The 20283-nt window shown below is 37.3% G+C and overlaps 1 protein-coding gene across 4 annotated transcripts in view; it reads right to left on the bottom strand.

Moving 5' to 3' along the window:
- LOC129729882 (bicaudal D-related protein homolog) overlaps positions 1 to 20283 on the bottom strand; it is an 87412-nt gene that overhangs the window by 49390 nt on the left and 17739 nt on the right. For 2 of the 4 annotated variants that reach the window (XM_055688754.1, XM_055688752.1), the window contains exon 2: positions 9608 to 10023. In XM_055688754.1, coding sequence (XP_055544729.1) covers positions 9608 to 9838 — 231 coding nt within the window. In that variant the 5' untranslated portion in view covers positions 9839 to 10023. Of the gene's footprint in view, positions 1 to 9607; positions 10024 to 10329; positions 10529 to 20283 lie in introns of those variants that run through there. The other 2 variants (XM_055688755.1, XM_055688756.1) reach the window with 2 other exon arrangements.

The raw sequence follows: 20283 nt of genomic DNA, 5'->3' as shown, positions 1-20283 counted from the left end.
GTGTATTTTCTTTTTTCAAATTTTTACCTTTCTTTCACTGTCTATGATTATTTTTTAAGTTTTGGAAATGTTGGATTTTCGAAATAAAATGCATTGCATTTTTTTCAGCTTCGGGTTTGAAAATGCAAATTCGGAATTAGGTTCTTGGATTTTTAATTTTGACTTCCAGTTCAATTAGTTCTGGTCGGAAGAATTTTTGAATTTCCAATCGTTATTTTTATATATTTTAATTCCTATTTTGGATTTTTTGGTCTTGAAAATCTGACTTTGAATTCTAGACTTTTGATATTAATTTGTGGGATATTACATGTCATTTCACAATTCATAATGACGCATATGTATATGAGTACCTACATATGTTTGAAAAAAGCATTTGAACCGCTCATTTCAAGCTCTAATTTAACTAATTTATATTGAGCTGGCTTTGTGACACACGGTTTGACGAGACGTGTGTCATTGTAAAAAAAAAAAATTACATCTTGAAGTTTGTTTCAATTATGCAATCAAATGCAAACGAAATGTATTAATATATTAAATAATTATATTGTGTGAGTAACTTTAATAACCATAATATGAAAGTTATAAAAAAAAACGTTACGCCCAACACAGTAGTGAAAATAAAATGGCACTTACTTCTTAAATTAAGCTATTAGTTTTTACCTTCGAGAAGCTAATTGGAATTTCTCTACCAGCCAGCAAGACGAAGCAGGAAGATACCTTTGTTCGGCTACTTTTTCGCCTTTAAGTTGCGAATTTCCAGCAACAGCAATTGCAGGCACTTGTTTCGGCTCATATGCGAACCACCATGCGTTAATAATGGTCATTTAGTCGGATTGTTATGCAAGCCATTCCGTCTTGTTTCGCTGCTGGGAGAGGATTTCCCGTGCCAAAGCTTCGCTTAGCAGTATTTTGTACAGAAGATCTTTACCATTCGATATAAAGTCTCTGGTACTGCATCGCTAAAATACATTGTTTTTTCCAGAAGCCATTAGCTAGACACGGTATCATGGCAACACATCAATGCAGTTGGTATTACCGGAGGATGTGACAACCATTTAGGCTTTGATGCTTTCGATTTCTTGTTTGTTTAGATAATCAATCTGTCAGTAGCGTAAGAAAACAACAACAGTTAACTTTATTAATTGCCTCAACACATTAGGTTGACAACACGCAAAAAAAAATCGCTGGGTTAAAAAGCTCCATCGGACTGATCACGATCTGATGGATCAGCCCCACGGGGATGGCATAATGCCACAACGACATTGATTGCCACCCACCGCCTTACATCGTCGTGTGTCGATATGTGATGCATTGACGCTCTGATACAACCCAAAACAGTAGCAACGAAAAACCGAAAAGAAACCACTCACACGTGTGTGGTTATAAACTAATGAGCTCTCAAGTTACGATCATTACCACGTCGTGCAATCGAATCTGAGAGCGATATGCGAAACGAGGGAACGCTTTCCTATTGCATAACGGGCCGATGCCATCGGGGTTATGCAGGCCCACAATAACAACCCAAGCCAGTCAGTCAGTGCTCTTTCCCTCCTTATGATGAGATGTGAGCTGAATGCCTCTCGGAGGATTATTATCAGGCCAATAATCGGCGCGCTTTGCCGGTGAAAAAGAAAGAGAAAACCGTTACGGAGACCGTAGTGTCTACCATTTTCATTGTCATTAAAATAAAGTGGCTGATTTTGCTGAGTGCCCCTGGGTGGTATTATGAGGAATGAGAGCAAATGTCACATCTTCGCGATGCATCTTTGACATTTTTACGGTTATATTGATTGTTCATCTTATTCCTGGACATAAAACAAATCGTTTTGCAGTTGAGAATTACAAAATATTCGACCTAGAAAATTTCACAGCTATAGTTTACATCATTTGTTTTTCCCTTTCGATTTGGTAGCTTAGTTTTAGAGTTTTATCGACACCTAGGCAGAAATAACACGCTCTGGTTATGTTACGGACCAAGTACGCGCCTTACAAGCCGTTAAAGAAATTTGAATTTCAATTCGATTTCAGCTCAATCGGTGCTGCTCATAGGCTTTGGTTCTAAGGTTCAAGAGGAATTTATGTTTCTACACTGACAGTCTGCATCGCTTTCATACTGAACTTCGCAATTTGTTGGTAACATACATAAATAACATACATAAATAAGAAAGGTTGGCTAAGTCAACAACACGCATTTTTCCTCTTATGATTGGAAATTCGTTTTCTGACAAAAATGTAACAAAAAATTATCACCTTCAACGCTCCGTTTGTTTTGGTAACTTAGCTAAAATCTTTGAGATATGGTGATCATTTCGCAATGATTTTTGGTATTGACGATCGCAACCTAAAAGTTGTTTGACACAATTTTTTTATCTGAAAAAAAACGAATTTTACTGTTACACAATCAAAACATTCATAATGTTTTTAGGAAACTAGAAATTATTTTCTTTCTTTCTGGTGACTTTGAAATAGTTTCTCGAAGATTTTTCATGCCACTTGAAAAGTCGTGTAATACTATCTCCCATTTAGTGAAACTAAGAAAAGCTTTTCAATTTTCTGTTGAAAATTTGATCTGATAACATTTTTATGATATTGAGAGAATTTTTTGGTAAGAACTGTTATTCGTGTGCTTGAATTATATTTTCAACAAACTTCACATGAATGTTGACTTCTGTAGTTTGCAAATCATTTTTGTGCTATTTAAAGTTAAATTTTAGACATAATTTTTTAACTACATAGATGTATCTTTAGCGATAATAGCACCTATTATCAGCCTATTTTCACCGATAATAGACTATATTATAGCATCTTTTATTTAGGGCATTTGTGTTTGTGTTTTTCTTGGGGAAGAAAAAAGTATTTAAGTATCTTAGTAAAAGCCAACCGCCTTCCTTTTTTTGCTCTCGAATGATTACCTCGTGGCTTTCTGATGTTTATTAGATAAATCTTTATGACAACTCGCCAATTCGATGTCAAGTCTTTTTATTTTACGTTTCATGTACGTTTTTGTAATTTCAGAATGATCTCGCATTTTTTTAAAATGATATTCAGATTATTTTGAACTGAAACTGAACTTTTAAACTGAAACTGATCACAAAAAATGAATTTGATCCATTAGATAGGTTTCAGGCCATCCAACTTACAAGACATGTCTTCGAAAAGAAAGAAAAAAAAACCAATCCGAATGCAGAGCGCACTAAAACGTAGTTTCAGCGACTTACGATCAGGCATCAAACTGCAGTTTTACATATTATATGTTTATTATTATATAAAAAATCTAAGGTTTTTCGAGTTTTGCGTAGACTCTTTTAAATATATTTTTAGTATTTTTCATGACTTGCTGTCGGCACGTTGATCTAACATTTGTTGTTTCCTAATTATTGGGATTTATTGAGAACATTTCTGATTAAATATGTTAAAAAGTTTCACGTTTCCAGTGCATCTTGACGAAATTTTTTCTTTTTTCATTTTTGAACATTTCAATTGAATTTGGAAAAATTGCTTTCTTATTTTGATAATCCATTTTATTAGATTTCCCATTTATCAATACGTTCATGTTTACGCTGTCTTTAATGTTATTTAATGACTCTTTCCCTCTCATGGTTTAATTTTGAATCGATTATTTTATATGAAAAATATATTTTTTTCAAAAAATTTACTCTCAATTACATTACGTTTTTCAAATGGTTAGTTATTGTTAACGGTATATGGATTTATTGATGGATCCTAATTGTCCTTTTTATCACTTTTCGATTAGTTAGGTGTACTTAAGTTCTTGAATTAATCTTCATAATTAATATTTAATAGCGATTTGGTGGTAATTCCATGCCATTTTCATTGCAAACTATGAGACACAATGATTTTATTTGGTAACTAAAATATGTTTAAAAATTAAATTTTGAAGGTTCGAAACTATTGACTTTTGCTTTCGCAACAATTCTTATGGGCATATTGAGATATATTGACATTATATGTTGACATTTAAATATTTTTCATGTTATTGAATTTATAAACGGTCGGAAAATTGGTTAGCTGAGAAGAATGTATAAATTTGAAATTAAATTAAATGAACGCTAGGAGTCTATTGTACGAGAATAATACAACGTTTCAAAGTATAACACCACGATTTGGAGTAAGAAACAATTTCTACGTTCTGTGATGTGCTGGAGTACGAAGTCTGTGAGCGCTTGAGACCTTTCGAAAAAATTATTTATCCTCAATCACTTGTTTAGTTGCCTTGAGAAGGACTGTTTGCTGTTTTAAATTGGATATGATGCTGATCGCAACCGACACACTGAAAATTATCGCGCAATTGTTGAGGTATGTGACCAACCGGCAAGTGATTAGTTTGAGCCGAAAGCGAATTCGGAAAACCAGCTGATACTGGCGCAATTCGCTGCGCTTCTACATAATTAAAAATGTAATTTGTTTGACCAAAAGCACTCCTTTATAGCCGAAGAGTGCTATAAAATAAGCTCCGCCTTTTTGTCAAGTTTCACATGTTCTCGTCTTCACTAGACAAGATTTAAAACGGCACATTTATTTTTGAATTTGATATAATTCTGTGCTTTTTATTATTCTGGCATATCGAGAATATTACATGTTTTGTTATTTCTAACAAGTTCAGATATATTTGTGTTACCCATTTGTTAAAATCGTTTGATTGGGAAGGTGCGATATCGTCATCGACAAAAGTACTCAGAGTTAACAAGAACCAAAATTCGTTGATGCTTGAATTTATGTTATATCAGGTAAAATATAGTTAAAAAAAATAATGTTGTATGTAACCTCATACTAGCAGAGCTGTAAAACATAGCCAGTCAAAATTATGCAAATGGCTTTTTCTTGCAAACATCAAAGTTTGTGGTCGCCATTAGCCACCATATTGGATTTTATCGATTTTCGATTTTTGAGCAAGTGTCCACAGTATTTGGCCAAGCCTATGATGTAGAAGCAAGACCGGTAGTCCGCATGACTGTTTTGGCGGATAATTCCTTATACTGAAGTAAACTGTTACTGCGTTTTGCATGAGTGCTCATCGAGTAGTTTTTCTATTTCCGCGTCTTTGAAAGTTTTTGACCTTTCTCTACGTGGACAGTCTTCACCACGAAAATAAAGCGACGGAACCAATCATGAAATCTTTTTCAACACTCGATGCACTTCAGCCCTGGTTTCCTTGGATGAAATGAGAAAAATACCACTTCCCGCAAATGGCGATTATTTGGTACAGAATTGAATATTTTCTTACAATTGGTAACTCTTCTAAGGATCTTCAAAACGATTGTAAGCATTCTATTCATTCCCGGTGAAACTTGAACATCATTTCGGCAAAGTTTTTATTAACTTCTTACAAAATACGATTAAATGCGAATATTAATGAGTGTTCGAATATATTTTGAAATATTTACACAATAGTTTATGCCTTTATGATTATCAAGTCAAAATATCCATGATGTTTATTTTAGCTTTGAAAGAAATATTGGTGATCCTTTTACATTTCGTGAGCTGATTCCAAAAAAAAATCTAATACAATGAAAGTTTCAACATTCTTTTGTCCCCTCAATATAGTTATTTATTTTTGGACGAATAATTACTCACTGGTAACTAAGGGATTTTCCGTTTAAGTAAATTTGTATATAGAAGAGAAATTATTGGTTATCCTTGATTTTACGCAAATTCAAAATTTTGAAATGATATTTTAAATTTTAAATTGAAATGTGTGTTGCTTTTTTTAATTAAAAAAAAAAGTTTCGAAACAACAGGAAACTATTAAAAATGATAAATAACCGTGATTGTAATTGTATTTCCATGAAAAATTTAAGAAAAACAAAAATTATATACAGCACATAATAAGAAAATTTCCTTTCAAGAGGAAAGTCATAACATTAAATCGTATTGTTATTGGAACCGATAAACTGTCAGTTTCCCTAATGTATGAAAATTTGTTTGGAGAAAATAATTGAAGTAACTAGCATTCATATCAAGTTGTAGAATATTTTAATATGAGAGCACAGACTAACATAAGTAGCACTGGTACCTATCTTCATCGCCACAAAAGACGATCATCTCTAATTACCAATCGAATTGAAGTCATCGCGCGATAACGCTGCCTGGGCGCTGTCATGCAATCTCATACATATTTTGTGGTTCCCAACTTGACACATACACGTACGCTGGCGCTGGTGTCGGAAAACAAGACGCAGTGCGGACACGGCAGTAGTTGATGCTGGTGCTGCTAACGTAAAGTACTGGTATTATCCGAACGATGGTTTTATTACAAATTTGTTGGAAGTTTTATGTCTGTTAGTCTGTGATGAAAGGTTGGCTGTAATAAATGTTGCTTAGAATTCAAAAAATAGTCACTTGCTTTGAAGTACAGTCTGAGATTATATGGGAGAGGTCTGAATTATTTTTTATATTGTATAGTTTATAGGCAGGTTCTTTTTATTGAAAAGTAGTTTCATTTATTCAAACTCTTCTAAAAAGTGAAAGAAATTGTGAAAAAATAGAACAACTATTAACGACCCATGGTAACAATTTAGGTAACAATCTTTTTAGATAGATTTGAATCACGAAAATGGATAGAATCAATTGACTATAACAATAATATAATCCAACAAGTACCTTTCCGTTCAATCGATCGAATAATTAATTATTGATCATAATGTTTTCCGTGTCTATCTATCTCTATCCGTAACCCTATAAAATAATAGTTGCTGGAAAATCTTGGCATTTTCCAAAGTCAGAGTCGGGAGCATCATAATTATGTTGAGTCGAATCGATCATAGCCCCAATTTACTAGAGCCCTTTGCACCACAGCCTACACAATTGTGTTGATAAAATGTGACCTAAAACACAACTTAACTTGAAATAATATTAATATGAATACACTTATTTGCTCCGGTTTTTGACGTAAAACTACGTCATACCACAGTATATTAGGTTTTGTTCTGCAGAAACTAAAATCAAGATGTAACGTCCGGAAAAATATTTCAACAGTAATACTTGTGTAACCACATGATTACAATAATAATTACGTCGTTGGATTGACGAAATGATGGACAATTTGGTGATACTTCAGTTTTCATTATTACATCATTGTGCAGCAGCTTAAATTGATGAAAAGCTTCAATGTCGAATTTCCGCGAGCAAAGAACCAATCACATGCGAATATGCCTAGCACAGACGCCATAAGTCTGTCAGGATATTGTTTATATCAGTATCAAAAAAATTATATCTGCCCGTCCTAACAGGCCATTTTCGGTCAGATGCGTTTCTGATTACACTACCACGGCACTGATAACAGATCAACTAGTTAATTGTTGCTTCCATGAGCCTATACTACTTCGACGTCTCGAAGGTAAGGCAAGCTTTGGTGAAGCACGTGTTGCATCGCGGGCGAAGCCAAAATGTAACTCTTGCTTCCCATCTAACATGCATTTGGTGCTTGATGCTCGTCATCGAATCAGCACACAACGAACAACAGAACAGCACCGCACAGCTAATATCTCTTTTTTGGATCTTTCCTATGGTTGCATTGAACGTGGAGCGAGTCTGAGACATTGTTAGTTTGCCTTTCTCTACTTACCATGAAGAAAGGGTATCATGAAAGGTATCATGAAAGGTATCATGAAGAAAGGATTTACGGGGAGCCTGGGAATAAATATGCGCAAGTCACTGGACAAATGGTCTATTTTTTTTAAATTGCTGTTAATCACTCTTCATGATATGTTGAATGATAATTTCAACTTTAGCAAGACTGTTTGAGCTATTTAAGAAATATTTTTTTAAAGATAGGTCATATTTGAGATGCAAAAAAATAAAAAAAAACTTTCCGTGAAAAACATTATCTCTAAATAAACTTGTTTTAGATAAAAAAAAATTAAGGATTCTGCAATGGCGCACATGATTTATAAGTCAAAAATCGTGTGTATCTCATTTAAAATTAAAAAAAAAAACAGATTGATGATACGATCATATAGGCAAATCAGTTTTTTTGTGTATATATCTGATGGCCGCACTAGAAAATTAAAAAAAATGTAAAGTATGCAATGTAAGTAATTTTACAAGGATACGAAAATTGAACAAGGGTAGAAGGTGTAACTTAAACTTAGAAAATATTTTCCTCATCCGACGGGACACGAACCCGCAATCTCCGATGTCTTCTCTTCTAAGTGTAATTAAAAAAATGATTGAAAAATTTGTAAATGTTGGTCAGCTTCTGAAAAAAATATGTCATAAAAAATGGACCTCATTTTGTAAATTTTTTTAGTACCACAAAAAAACTTTACAAAAAGGTAAAAAATGGCTACAATATCGTTTACCTATAATATCATAGAGTTCAAAATCGCTCTACGCAACAACTAAAATAGAATGAACTTTCCAAACACTATAAAAACCCAATATAGCTCAGCCATCGATCGTGGAGCAATTGTGATACGTCAACCGCAAAGCACCACAACACCACCCCCTGCAAGCTTTGAACACAAAATCAAGCAACCTTAACGGAGCCTAGTGTTCCAAGTGATTGGTTCTCGAGCTTCCAAGGGCCCCGCAAGCACCTCTATTGTTTTGTTCTGTTTTCGGTCTGCTGGAGATCGGATTGATATGACATCTCATCAAAAACAGCTAACGGCGCGTAGGCGGTTTTCCGAACTTCCACGTTTCGCAATGAATCAAAGATTAATGAAGTGAGAAGTCGGAGTTGTTTCGTAATCACACACCGAGGTACGTGTTCTTAGTTGAATTGTAAACCATGTACCGGTGTAGTGACTTTGGATAAACCTTGATTCCTAAAAAGCGGCCGGAAGTCGGATTAGAGTGGCGATAAGTATCCCGAGGAGGATAAACGGCAAAAATAGTATCGCTTTGCGAACAAAATGTTTGACACAAAGCGACAACGTGAGGGGAAACCCCGCCAGTAATCTAGTGCCATAAACCGCTTAAACCAATGTCAGAACGCTTTGACCGACCCCCGAACACCTTTCGTTAAATTGTGCTGCGCTAAACAAAACGTTGACAAAATGTGGATTATAATTAAATTATCGCAGTCTTTCGTCGAACGATTCCACTGGTCACGATGCGCACAAAACGGTTGGTTGGTCAACGTTTTCGTCGTCTGCTCGTGACGCCAGTAAATACAACAAAAAATATTGTTTCTATTTTCTATCGAGCCACATTAGGCGGAACGTGCTCCCGCGCGAAAAGCCACAGCACGGTTTGTGGCGACCAACCGCCAAAACGTGCATCGTTTCGGGGAGTCCAGCAGCGCCTCGGCGATGGCGGAGCACAGTGGGATGGACTCAATAAGAGGAAAACATCAGTTTGTGTGAAGAAAATTTGTTCCCGTCCCACTGTGCGACGGTTCGTCGCATTGCTTCGCCCAAGGTTGACGTTTTCTTGCGAAACTGCTCTCGATTTTGGGGGCCCCATTTGGAAAGCAACGGATGTTTGTTGCTTTTCTTTTTTGTTTTGCAAATTTTAACACCGGAGTCGATGCACTAACCCTCCAGAGCTAGAGCACTACGTCATTGAACCAAAATTTAAAGGAAAAGAAACCGTGATTTATACCAATAAACAAACAAAAATCAATCGATTGTGGTTCACTCACCTCTAGCTTGATCGAGTATTCATCGATTAGCTTTTCCTGCTGCTTCTTCAGCTCCTCGTTTTTCTCCAGCAGCGCCTTGCCGAGTTCGGCCGCCAACAGCAGATCGGCCTCCTTTTGGTGCAGCTGGGCCCAGACGTCCTTGTCGGAGATTTGCCGACTGTCGGGCGGCCGCGTCTCCATGTCGATGATGTAGTCCTCGAGTGTTGGCTTGGACCTGCTGTGCTTATCCATGCGAATGAAGCACGGTTGTTTAGGGAGGATAGGAAACCAATGTTTGAGCCAAGGCTACTCTGATAATGATGATTGCGGGAATGATACGGGGGGTCTTATGCTAGCTGTAGTTCTAGTAGTAGTGGTAGTAGTAGTAGTAGTAGTCACTGGGAGACACACAGAAAACACGCCTCGCCGATTTGGAACTGCAAGGGTCAAATGGAATGATTGTTGAGAAAGGGAATATTAGTTGCTTCAAATTAGGATCTTATCGTAACACAGTCTGTACACGGTGCTCTCGGGCGGTGCATGTTATGGAACTTAATTTTACGCTCTCGATTTTTCGGCCATTATGTCATCACCTTTTCACCTGTGTTATTTTCGAAATGTCTGTTGCCAATGTCTCTCCGTTTATCTTGCCGTGTGGTGTTCGCACCCACAATCAACGATTTATTTCTGGGTCGAAACCGCGGCATTTTGCCTCACATAAGATATAAATCAAAACACATTACGTGTAAATATAGTGCCCCATTGTAACATCCGGACGCTGGAAATTCGAGGCTTTCTTCAAACGCTTTCTGCCTTCACATAAGTTATTAATTCTAAATTTTCACTGCTGCTGCATTAGATTTGAGTTATTTTCGAACGTCGAAGCTGCCACTGTTGCTGCCGTTACAATTACTTCCGAACCCATCAGACGAAACTCATCGTACTTCATAATCACAACCGTGGGCAGGATTTTGCCTAAGAGGATTTTCGCCCAGACTATATTGTTTTTTAAACATTTCATAGCAAATTAATACAATAACTTTTATTCTACAATGCGCGATTTATGAGCTGTGAATTCAGTTCACCAGGTACAGTTTGATTCGCCCTACTGCTTCTGTATTACTTAGGAACCCGATATAATCTATCTCACCTCGAACATTAGAGTTTTCTCGGTCGCATGAATGACTCAATATGTTTATTGTTTGTCAGCCAAAATGCGTTTCAACTTCAACACATTAAGAAACTTTCTCGGGACACATCTTCGTTATTCGCCTCCGCGTAACTCTATTTCCGTTGTAGCAAATAACGCAGGCACTTTGAACACTTACGGTTAATGATACGGGGCAAATATTATAATAAGATTCAACTTCGAACAAATGTGGGGGTTTCTTCGGCTTTTTTTTTGGGAAACGTGCATCAATATTTCCTAGTTCGAGTTTATGACATGTGAAACTATAGTTTGATGTTTATTGAGTTGAAAAAACTTTATATTTCTATTTTTATAATCCTACACAAAAAAATCAAAAACACAAAAAATTTTGAGCACCTAAAACTATTTTGTGAAGTATGATATGGAATCACTGTTCGGGTGTGAATATTTTTCTACTCTTTATTCTCACATATTAGACGGAACGTAGCGACAACATGTAATGAAACTTCGGCAATCATGTATGCAAACACGTATCCAAGACATCCTCGGAAATGACAACTTAAGTACTAATTTGCCTGGGAGTATGCGGAACTTTTTCTACTTTTACCACTGATTGAGGAAACCAAATATTGACATGAACAGAAATTGATTAGACCACAATAGAATTCAGCAAGCCACTTTTTATCACTAAACTTAAAATCTCGACCCATTTTTTTATAACTTTCCTAAATGAAATTATTGAGATTTATAGTAGGGAAGTATAATACAAAATTTTCGTCGGAATTCGACCACTTACTCAAAAAAGATGACTATTTAAAGCATAGCAACTGCCTCCGACTGCTGAAAACTATTAAAATAAACTAGGTGAATTAATTGAAAAAAATCGAGGTTTTCAGGACAAATGGACTACCTAGATTTTTTTAAATTCTATTGCACGTAGTTTCTAGATGACTATAATGTTTTCAAGCTTCCAGTGATGATTGAATACAGCAAGATGACTTATTGTTGTTATCTACCTTCAACTTCCAGAGTTGTACATTTGACTTTAGATATCGATCTTTGGACTCTGAGCTTTGGATTTAGAATTCAGGTTTTTGAATTTTAAATTATGGTTTCATCACTAAACATTTTTATTTGAGACTCCAGGATTCGAGATTCGTTGTTCTGAGGACTAGAATTTTCCAAAGGATTGAAGTTTCAAGATTTTTAGCTAAAATTTTAGATTTGGAAATTTTAGATTTTCAAATTGATTTTTAGATTAGAGTGTGAAAATAAAGTTAATGATTCCATAGACATTTTTTTTTTGTTTTTTTACTGATAAATCACTTCAAATCAGTGCCTTGATGATTTGATGGTCCTGTGAATTTCTGTTTCCCTTAGCAAAGAAAGTAGTGTGTCAAAAGACCACAGATTAATTGCTCACTGGGTTCGTTGGTTCTAAGTTTGTTTGCGAGAAAACTTCATTTCCGCAAAAAAAAACATTCGGAATTGGTCTTGTAGTAATAAGAATGCGTCATTTATGAACACTGCGCCCTGCGAAACGCCCGATAGATTCGAAAAGTATGCAGAATGTTGTGATCCGATTTCGATGTACAGTGTTCGATTTACCAAATAGCACCTTAGCCATTTTACGAGAGCAGAAGCAACTCCTAATTTCTCTATTAAGGTAACTTTTCAATCAGTATAAACTACGTATAACTTGTGGACTCACCATCTGTTTGTGGATTTTGAGGCGGCATACGACTCACTGAAAAGAAACGAACTTTGGTAGATGATGCTGGAACACGGTTTCCCAACAAAACTGATTAAGCTGAATCGTATGACGCTAAAGGGATCGAAATCATGCGTGCGGATAGCTGGTGAGCTGCGTTCGAAGCGTTAGATGGAATGAAGAAGGACGATGCGCTATCCAACAGACTGTTTAACAACGCTTTTGAAGGTGCAGTATGAAGAGCAAAGGTGTAAAGAAACGATACGGTCATCACGAAATCTCACATGCTCCTTGGTTTTGTGGACAACATTGATATCATCGGTATCGACCATAGGACCGTAGACAAGGCCTTCAGGTTTTTCAAGACGGAAGCGGTGAGGTTGGGGCTCAACATTGCCTCTGCCAAAATAAAGTACATGGTCGCTGACGGGGATCGTGGGAGCTCCCGTGGCGTTGGTGCTGAAGTGAGTGATGATTGATTGATGGGGAACGATTCGAAGTGGTTGATGTGACATGCGACAACGGTATGAGCCGCGAAGTGAAACGACGAGTTGCAGCTGCGAACAGGGCCTTCTACGGACTACGTAACCAGCTAAGGTCCCATAGTTCGCAAACTCACACAAAACTAGCGCTGTATAGGACGCTGATCCTCCCGGTTGCTCTTTACGGGCATGAAGCATGTACGCTGAAGAAGACTGATCGACGAGTGCTCGGAGTATTTGAGCGTAAAGTTCTGGGATCGATACTTGGTGGTAAGTTGGAAGATGGAGTGTGGCGCAGACTTATGAATCCCGAGTTGTACACAAACATGCTGATATACATAGTGAAGGTAATACAGCGGGGCTAACGTCATTGGACATGTGGCCAGAGTGCCTAACGAGAGAGCCGCCAAAACTATATTCAGCCGAGAACCAGGCCATCGACTTCGTGGTAGGCCTCGCACTCGGTGGATGAGCGCGGTGGAAGAAGATGCACGATCTGCTGATGTTCGAGATAACTGGAGAAAGGCTGCTCAAGACAGAAGAAGCTAGACATCTCTAATTCGTTCCACCTTAGACCGGTAAACGGACCGTCGGCCAATGAAGTAAAGTAAAGTAAGTATGGTTTAAGTCATTTTGAGCTCTCTAAAATAGAAAAAAATAGTAAAAATAGTAGGTTTTACCATACAAATCTTCATACAAATATGAAATACAATGCGTCAACCAGAGACAATACTGATCGACATCCGATAGATTTAGGATTGTTTGGAGTTCCAGACAGATAAAAAAAAAGTTGGTTCTGGATTTATGCAATCAAGTTTCATTTTTCCATATAACAACGCACCACTCTAATGTTTATAGATTTTACCTATATGTAAGAAATTTAAAAAGCAAAGCAGCAAAGATAGAAGTGAGTCAAAAGGCCGTTAGTAATTACTGGTGGGTTTGTCGCTTCTACATTTGCTTACGGGAAAACTTCTTTTAAGTCTTTAAAGCACTTAGGCACTCCTGGATTGACTAGGAGCACCAAAACTCACAGGAATTGTCAAAAAACTGTAATCTGTTAAGTAAAAAGGAGTTCACTAAACACGTTTATAGTCCGACAGCTTGGAAGTGTTGCCAGTGGAATGTGAGGAAAAAAAGAAACGGAATTTCGCACTCTGAAGAAGGTACAGTCGGAATGGCGAAATCGTATACACTGATTAACTAACACACTGATTAACTAACAAAAGAAAAGAAAATAATACTTCAACTTGGCCATTCCTGACCAATGATCATCTCGATCATCAAGTTTGGTTATTTTGGACGGTTACGGCGACCTTCTTGGTGTTAATAAATAAAACACGAAGTTCCTTCCCGTGATAAGTGTTCTTTAGTTTCTCGATTATTTTCGCCATTGTGATGGGTCGGTCCAAAACACTCCAGAAAATGTACACGGGAATCGTTGTAGTTCACGGAACAGTTCACGCGTAGGAACCATTCAGTCTCGGTTCCTGGCTCCATGATCACATCTTCATTTTATCGCCAAACGTCAAAGAACACGGCCTAGGAGATAAAAATGCTCCGGAATAGTGTTGGTTGCTAGCGTAACACCATCCATGTTAACCACGACATTGCCCTCCTTCATAAATGGTTCCAGTACCATGTTGGCAAATCTTTGAAATAGAGCGGGGGCCTAGTGTGGTTGGTAACGTCTCCGCCAACCACGCTCGACGCCTGGGTTCGAATCCCACCGCCGACATAGGTGTCGATGGTTGTGAGGTGGCGTGATCCACTCACAACCAACCCAACTGGTCTAGATTCAATCCTAGCCGACACCGGGAGATTTTCTGAGGCGAAAAATGTCTGGGATCACGCCTTCCATCGCATGAGGAAGTAAAGCAGTTGGCGCCGGTCCGTTAATAAACGGGTCGTGAGTTAGGTTCCTGGGTGTGGAGTCGCCTCCCTGGGCGTCGGTGATTGGCCACAACAGTGGCGGAACTAGACCGACGGAAAATAAGCGAGAGTAAAAAAAAAATAAAAATCTTTGAAATACTGCCGGAACACTCCGTAGCCTTGAACGCACTTTCACACACTCGCACTGTCCAGTAGGTGCCACAAAAGTAGTATACGAAACGAAATCCGGAGCCATGCTTACTTGACAGAACTCTCTCCTCAAGTCCAAAACAAAAAATACTTCTTTCTCTCGAACCGCTCCAATCAGTCATCTATAAGCGGAATAGGACAACTATCGCGCCCTGTTTTTTTGTTCAAAGCCCGAAAATCGACACACATTTGCGGTCACCAGATTTTTTAGGCCTTAAGACAATCCGTAAGGAGTACGGGGAACGGCTCGGCCGAATAATACCCGCGGATAGCAGCCCTTCAATTATGTTATCAATTGCCATTCTATCGGAATACTATAACCGTTTCGGACCGAAACTTATTGGCGTATCGGAAGTCAGCCTTATAACCTCATTTCGAAAAAGTATTCCCGCACCGGAATTTGCGAAGTTTCCATGTAATTCTTATTAATCACTTTGAGCAGCTCGTATTGATGGACTTCTTCCAGCTTTGGATTAATTGTTTGTGTAGAAGGGACAATTTTCCGGAACTTGATATTCTGCTCCATTTTACTTAACACGTTACAATTAAACGCTGTAGTAGACACCAAAGTTCTTTATCTTAGAAAACGCAACCAAGCACAACAATTGTTCGTACGAAAATAACGCTAATCTGTCAACTCATGTTGCTTTCACAAAGCTTTTGGCGTGAAAGACTATCGCTCGTAGTCTGACAGCTCGGAAGTGTTGCCAGCGGAATGAGAGGAACGGTAGAAACAGAAGCTCACACTCAGAAGGGAATATAGTCGGGATGGCGGAATCGTATAAACTCTATCAGTAACTACCAAAGGAAGGGCAAATAATATTACAAATCTTTAATTGTTTGCAATTTGAGTTCCAGGGTTAATTTTTTTTCCACTTTCGTCAACCAGTGTTACTATTATTCATTCTTTATTTTGACTTCTCTGATATTTTATTTCAATATATTCGATTTTTGCGGGCGTCTCGGCCAGAGAGTTGCGGAAGACAAATGTGGTAACTGCAACCATACAACAGATGAGTTGGTTAAAACCCGTGAATTGCTGACGATAGACCGCGGGCAATTCTTTCAAGCAGCCCTGCAAACTTGCACTATCATGAACGGATTTTCAGTTGAAATTAGAATCTTTGAATTCCAAATTTCAACGAACGAGCTGAGAATGAAAAAGACTTTTAGCTTCAATCAGTTGATAGTGATTGTTGGCTAGCAGCATTTCTGTGATTTCGCACACGCTGTGTTGGTTTAGTGATGTTTATGTGGTTGAGTGAGAATGCAGCTGCTAATATACAATAGTTCATCGACATCATGCAATGATTTGGCTCAAATCAAATAATTCCGATAATAAATCAGACATTTCATTTCTTTCAATGACCGGACTTCAATTAAAAATTGACACCAGTGGCACTGAAGGTCGTTTCATCTTGAGACAGTGAAAATGTTGTTTTGGTCATTTTCGTTTACACCGTCGAAAATTAGCAGCACTGCTTTCAAGTACCGTAAACTGGGGTGACTTTGATCACTTTTTTGATTGTATCTTAAATATTTTCAGAATATACTGGAAACAATATTGTTTGATATTTTTAAAATAAGTACTGGTATGCATTGAGAAAGATTCAGTCACTACTTCAAAAGTTTAGCAACAATTTTGCTGTTTTTAAACATGCTCCAAAAATTTTACACCAATCATCATTCCGGGGTGACTTTGATCACTTCATTATTTTGATGAATTTGGAGTAACAGTTTGCTACTTTCACTAAATTAAACAGCCTAAAACGACTTAAACGAGTTTATAAATATGGAAAGCAATTTGGGGGCCATTAACATTCTACTTGAACAGTTTATGTTGGCGAATGTCCAAGATTCATACAAAAGTTTTAGAATATATATGAATGATTATCCACTGAGAGGAAAGGTTGTCTAAAATCATCAAAAACTAGTCCACGAGGAATATGACTTATGAAATTGTCCAAATTTGCATGTTACTTTACGTCTTGGGTTTTTGTGAGGAAGAAACATGTAATACACTGTGCAGATTATTAATTAATTATTAAAAAACCTGACTGAGATGGGCTTCGAGGAGATCGGCTTTGCTGACGATATAGTAACTCTCGTTGGAGGAAAATTCGATTGCGTTATATATAACCGGATGCAATCTTCCATAAATCTCGTACTGGAATAGTGCAGAACAGAGGGCCTATTTATAAATCACTCGAAAACAATTATTATCCTTTTCACACGAAGCAGAAATTACGGTTCTATGGCACTGAGCTGAACGCAACCACCGAAGCCAAGTTTCTAGGCATATGATCGGATCAGAAATTAAACTGGAACACAAACATGGCTATGCGGAGCTATGAGAAGTACTCCGACCAAAGTTTTGGAAGCATTTTTGCATTTCCTTCCACTTCATCAAATAGTGCAGCTGAAGGTGGTAAAAAGTGTCCTAAGGCTGAACCGTCGCACATAGGGGTATTTGAGCTCAAAAGTTGGAATAAATTGCAAAAATCAAAATTATTATTGAACCCCTTAGTCAACTCCACTAGATTCGTAGATAGTGGGGGTATCCCGTGACAACTGTTTTACTAAAATTTGTTTTGTTTTTGCTCCACCAAAGCTGCCAAAATACAAACTAAAAGCGAAATAGGTTTTCGAGACGTAATTTATTGTTTTTTTCCGGAGACATTTTTAAATATTAGTAATTATATTTTGCCTGTTACAGATATGGATGGTTTGGTGTTTTATTGACTATATATTTTGCATTGAACATTTTTGAAAATTTGCCTTTCGCATTAAGCTTCAAAATAATATTTTCAATGTTCTGGACGTTTCTACGCACAAACAATCTCATTTTTAGGAATGTATGAGTTTCCTGAAACACGTCCAGGAAAAAAAAATTGCGGATATTTGCTCATTTTATTCCTGTCAGTATATGGATAATTCCATGCGAATTAACTAAAAAACAGTTCAAGCCCTCTTTGCTTTTTCTTGCAATTTGTAAACGTAAAACGTCCGAAAAACACTGATAGGTGATTTTCGAATAAAATAAGCAAAGGAATGCAGATAAAATATAACTTTTGACCGAAAGTGTTGCTAGATGTATTATTTTTATTTTTATTTTACTAAATTTGCATTTTCCGGTAATTGCAGCCAATTCTATTTTAAACTTGATAGTTTCATCATGTTCCTCATAAAATTTCAAAAATCAATCTCATGAAATAACCAATAACACAGTTTTAAATTTCTCATTTTCCACCAAACAATTTGATTTATTTGAAACTGTCTGTGAACTTTTTACCTTAAATTCTCTACTAAACATGCTTCATTTAAATTGCAATCTTTAAAACTAAAGCAGAGATAAAGTTTGCAATAAAAAACGAACTGCAGAGCGGTTTCATTGATTCGATCTGATTAAACCTTTTAATTTGATTAAAACACAATAATGTTCATCACGTTTTATAGTGTGAAAAACATAAAAAATACGCTTAAAACAGCACTACCTTTAAACATTTTTACTTCCGAAATGCCATTTTTATATATACTTGGATATGCATAGATAGTATCTAGATTGTATTTCTCCCTATTCAAGTTAAAACAATAATAGTGGAATACATTCAAAGTTAGAGTCACTTTAAAGAAAAGTATTCAAGAAATTCAAAAGTGGATTAACTTTTAGTGGATTAACGTTAGGTCATATGCCTAGAAAAGTTATTTCACCAAATGTGGCCCTGAATCACTCACCGCAATATTCCCAACTAGGAACCTACCAGGTGTATGAGAAAAGTTATATATCACTGATAGGTAGATATTATTTATAGCTTAATTATTTTATTCATATTAAAGACATTGAAGACAAAACTGACAAACTGCTATAAATAAAAATTTTAGCGTATTTACGCATGAAAAGAATTTTTTCAAACTTTTCACCTAAAATACCCCTATGTGCGTCGTCACAACAACTTTCTAGCAGGAAATTTTACTTATAGTGAAAAAGGAAGATTGGCTAGAAAAACCCAAATTTCGACATTCCCTATCAAATTATTGAGAAGGAATGAGAAACTTGGGAAAAAGGGAGGTCCAATAGTTCGACGGGGCTCAATAATCTTTCACACCGACGGTTCCAAAATGAATAAAGCAACACCGAGCCGGGATTGCACAATTGTTGGAAGTGCCATCGTCTTATCGACATGCAAATATCTGTATTCTCTCAAAGTGCTTGAAGCACCTATTTACAAATCTCAACTAGTATGGAAATGCATTCTTTCACTCCGGCAGCTAACGAACGAGATTCTACTGTACTGGGTGCCAGGACACTGCGAATTGTAGGTAATGAAAAAGCCAATTCACAAGCAAGAGAAGGTTCTTCTGAAAATTTTATAGGTTCAGATCCTTTCGAAAGCGTTTTACCTTGCAGAAACATCATCTGTTTAAAGTATCCATGGCGACGTATGATTCAGTGAAACGCAACGAGTTGTGGCAGATTATGCTTGAACATGGTTTCCCAACTGATTTAACTGATACGTGCGACTCATGATGATATCATATCATACGTCAGGACAGCGGGTGAATTTTCGGACGCGTTTTTGGCGTTGGATGGTGTGAAGCAAGGGGATGGACTCTCAAACTTGCTGTTCAACGTAGCAATGAATAGTACCATACAAAAAGCAGGTGTGGAGAGGGGCGGAACCAGGCTTTGTGCACAACATTGATACACTTACAGCTCTGAGAAGGGAAGCTGCGGGGATTGGACTCATCAACTGTCAAACCGAATTACATGGTGGGTGGCAGGGACGTGGTTGTCCTACCGGCGGCGTTGGAGCTTGGAGAACAGGGCTTATTACGAATTGCGTAGCCAGCTTAAGTCCCGCGCACTACGACGCTGACCCTCTCGATGATGCTCTACAGATATAAATCGTGGAAGTGGAAGAAGATCGATCGGCGAGCAATTGGGGTTTTCGAGTGTACATTCCTGCGATCAACACGTGTTGAAAAACTAGAAAATGGAGTGATATTGTCAAGCTGGTGAAACACGGTTGGTTACAGTAGGGTGACCACGTAGCACTTATGGCGGATGAGCGATAATATTCAGCAGAGATCCGGATAAACGACTTTGAGGTAGACCCCGTACAAATTGGATGTGTACTATCGACGAGGTTGCCCGAGTGTAGGGTGTAGGAACTGTAAAGGAGCTGAAAATTTCGCTGGATTTCCGACAGAATTAACACTTTTACTAAATTAATTGTTACCTATGAGCGTTGTTATGAATCCTACAAAGCTC

This window comes from Wyeomyia smithii, chromosome 3 (assembly GCF_029784165.1).
Source record: "Wyeomyia smithii strain HCP4-BCI-WySm-NY-G18 chromosome 3, ASM2978416v1, whole genome shotgun sequence".
NCBI classification, from domain to species: domain Eukaryota; kingdom Metazoa; phylum Arthropoda; class Insecta; order Diptera; family Culicidae; genus Wyeomyia; species Wyeomyia smithii.
Note: the sequence above shows the minus strand (reverse complement) of the source record. Positions and strands in the feature narration are given on the sequence as shown.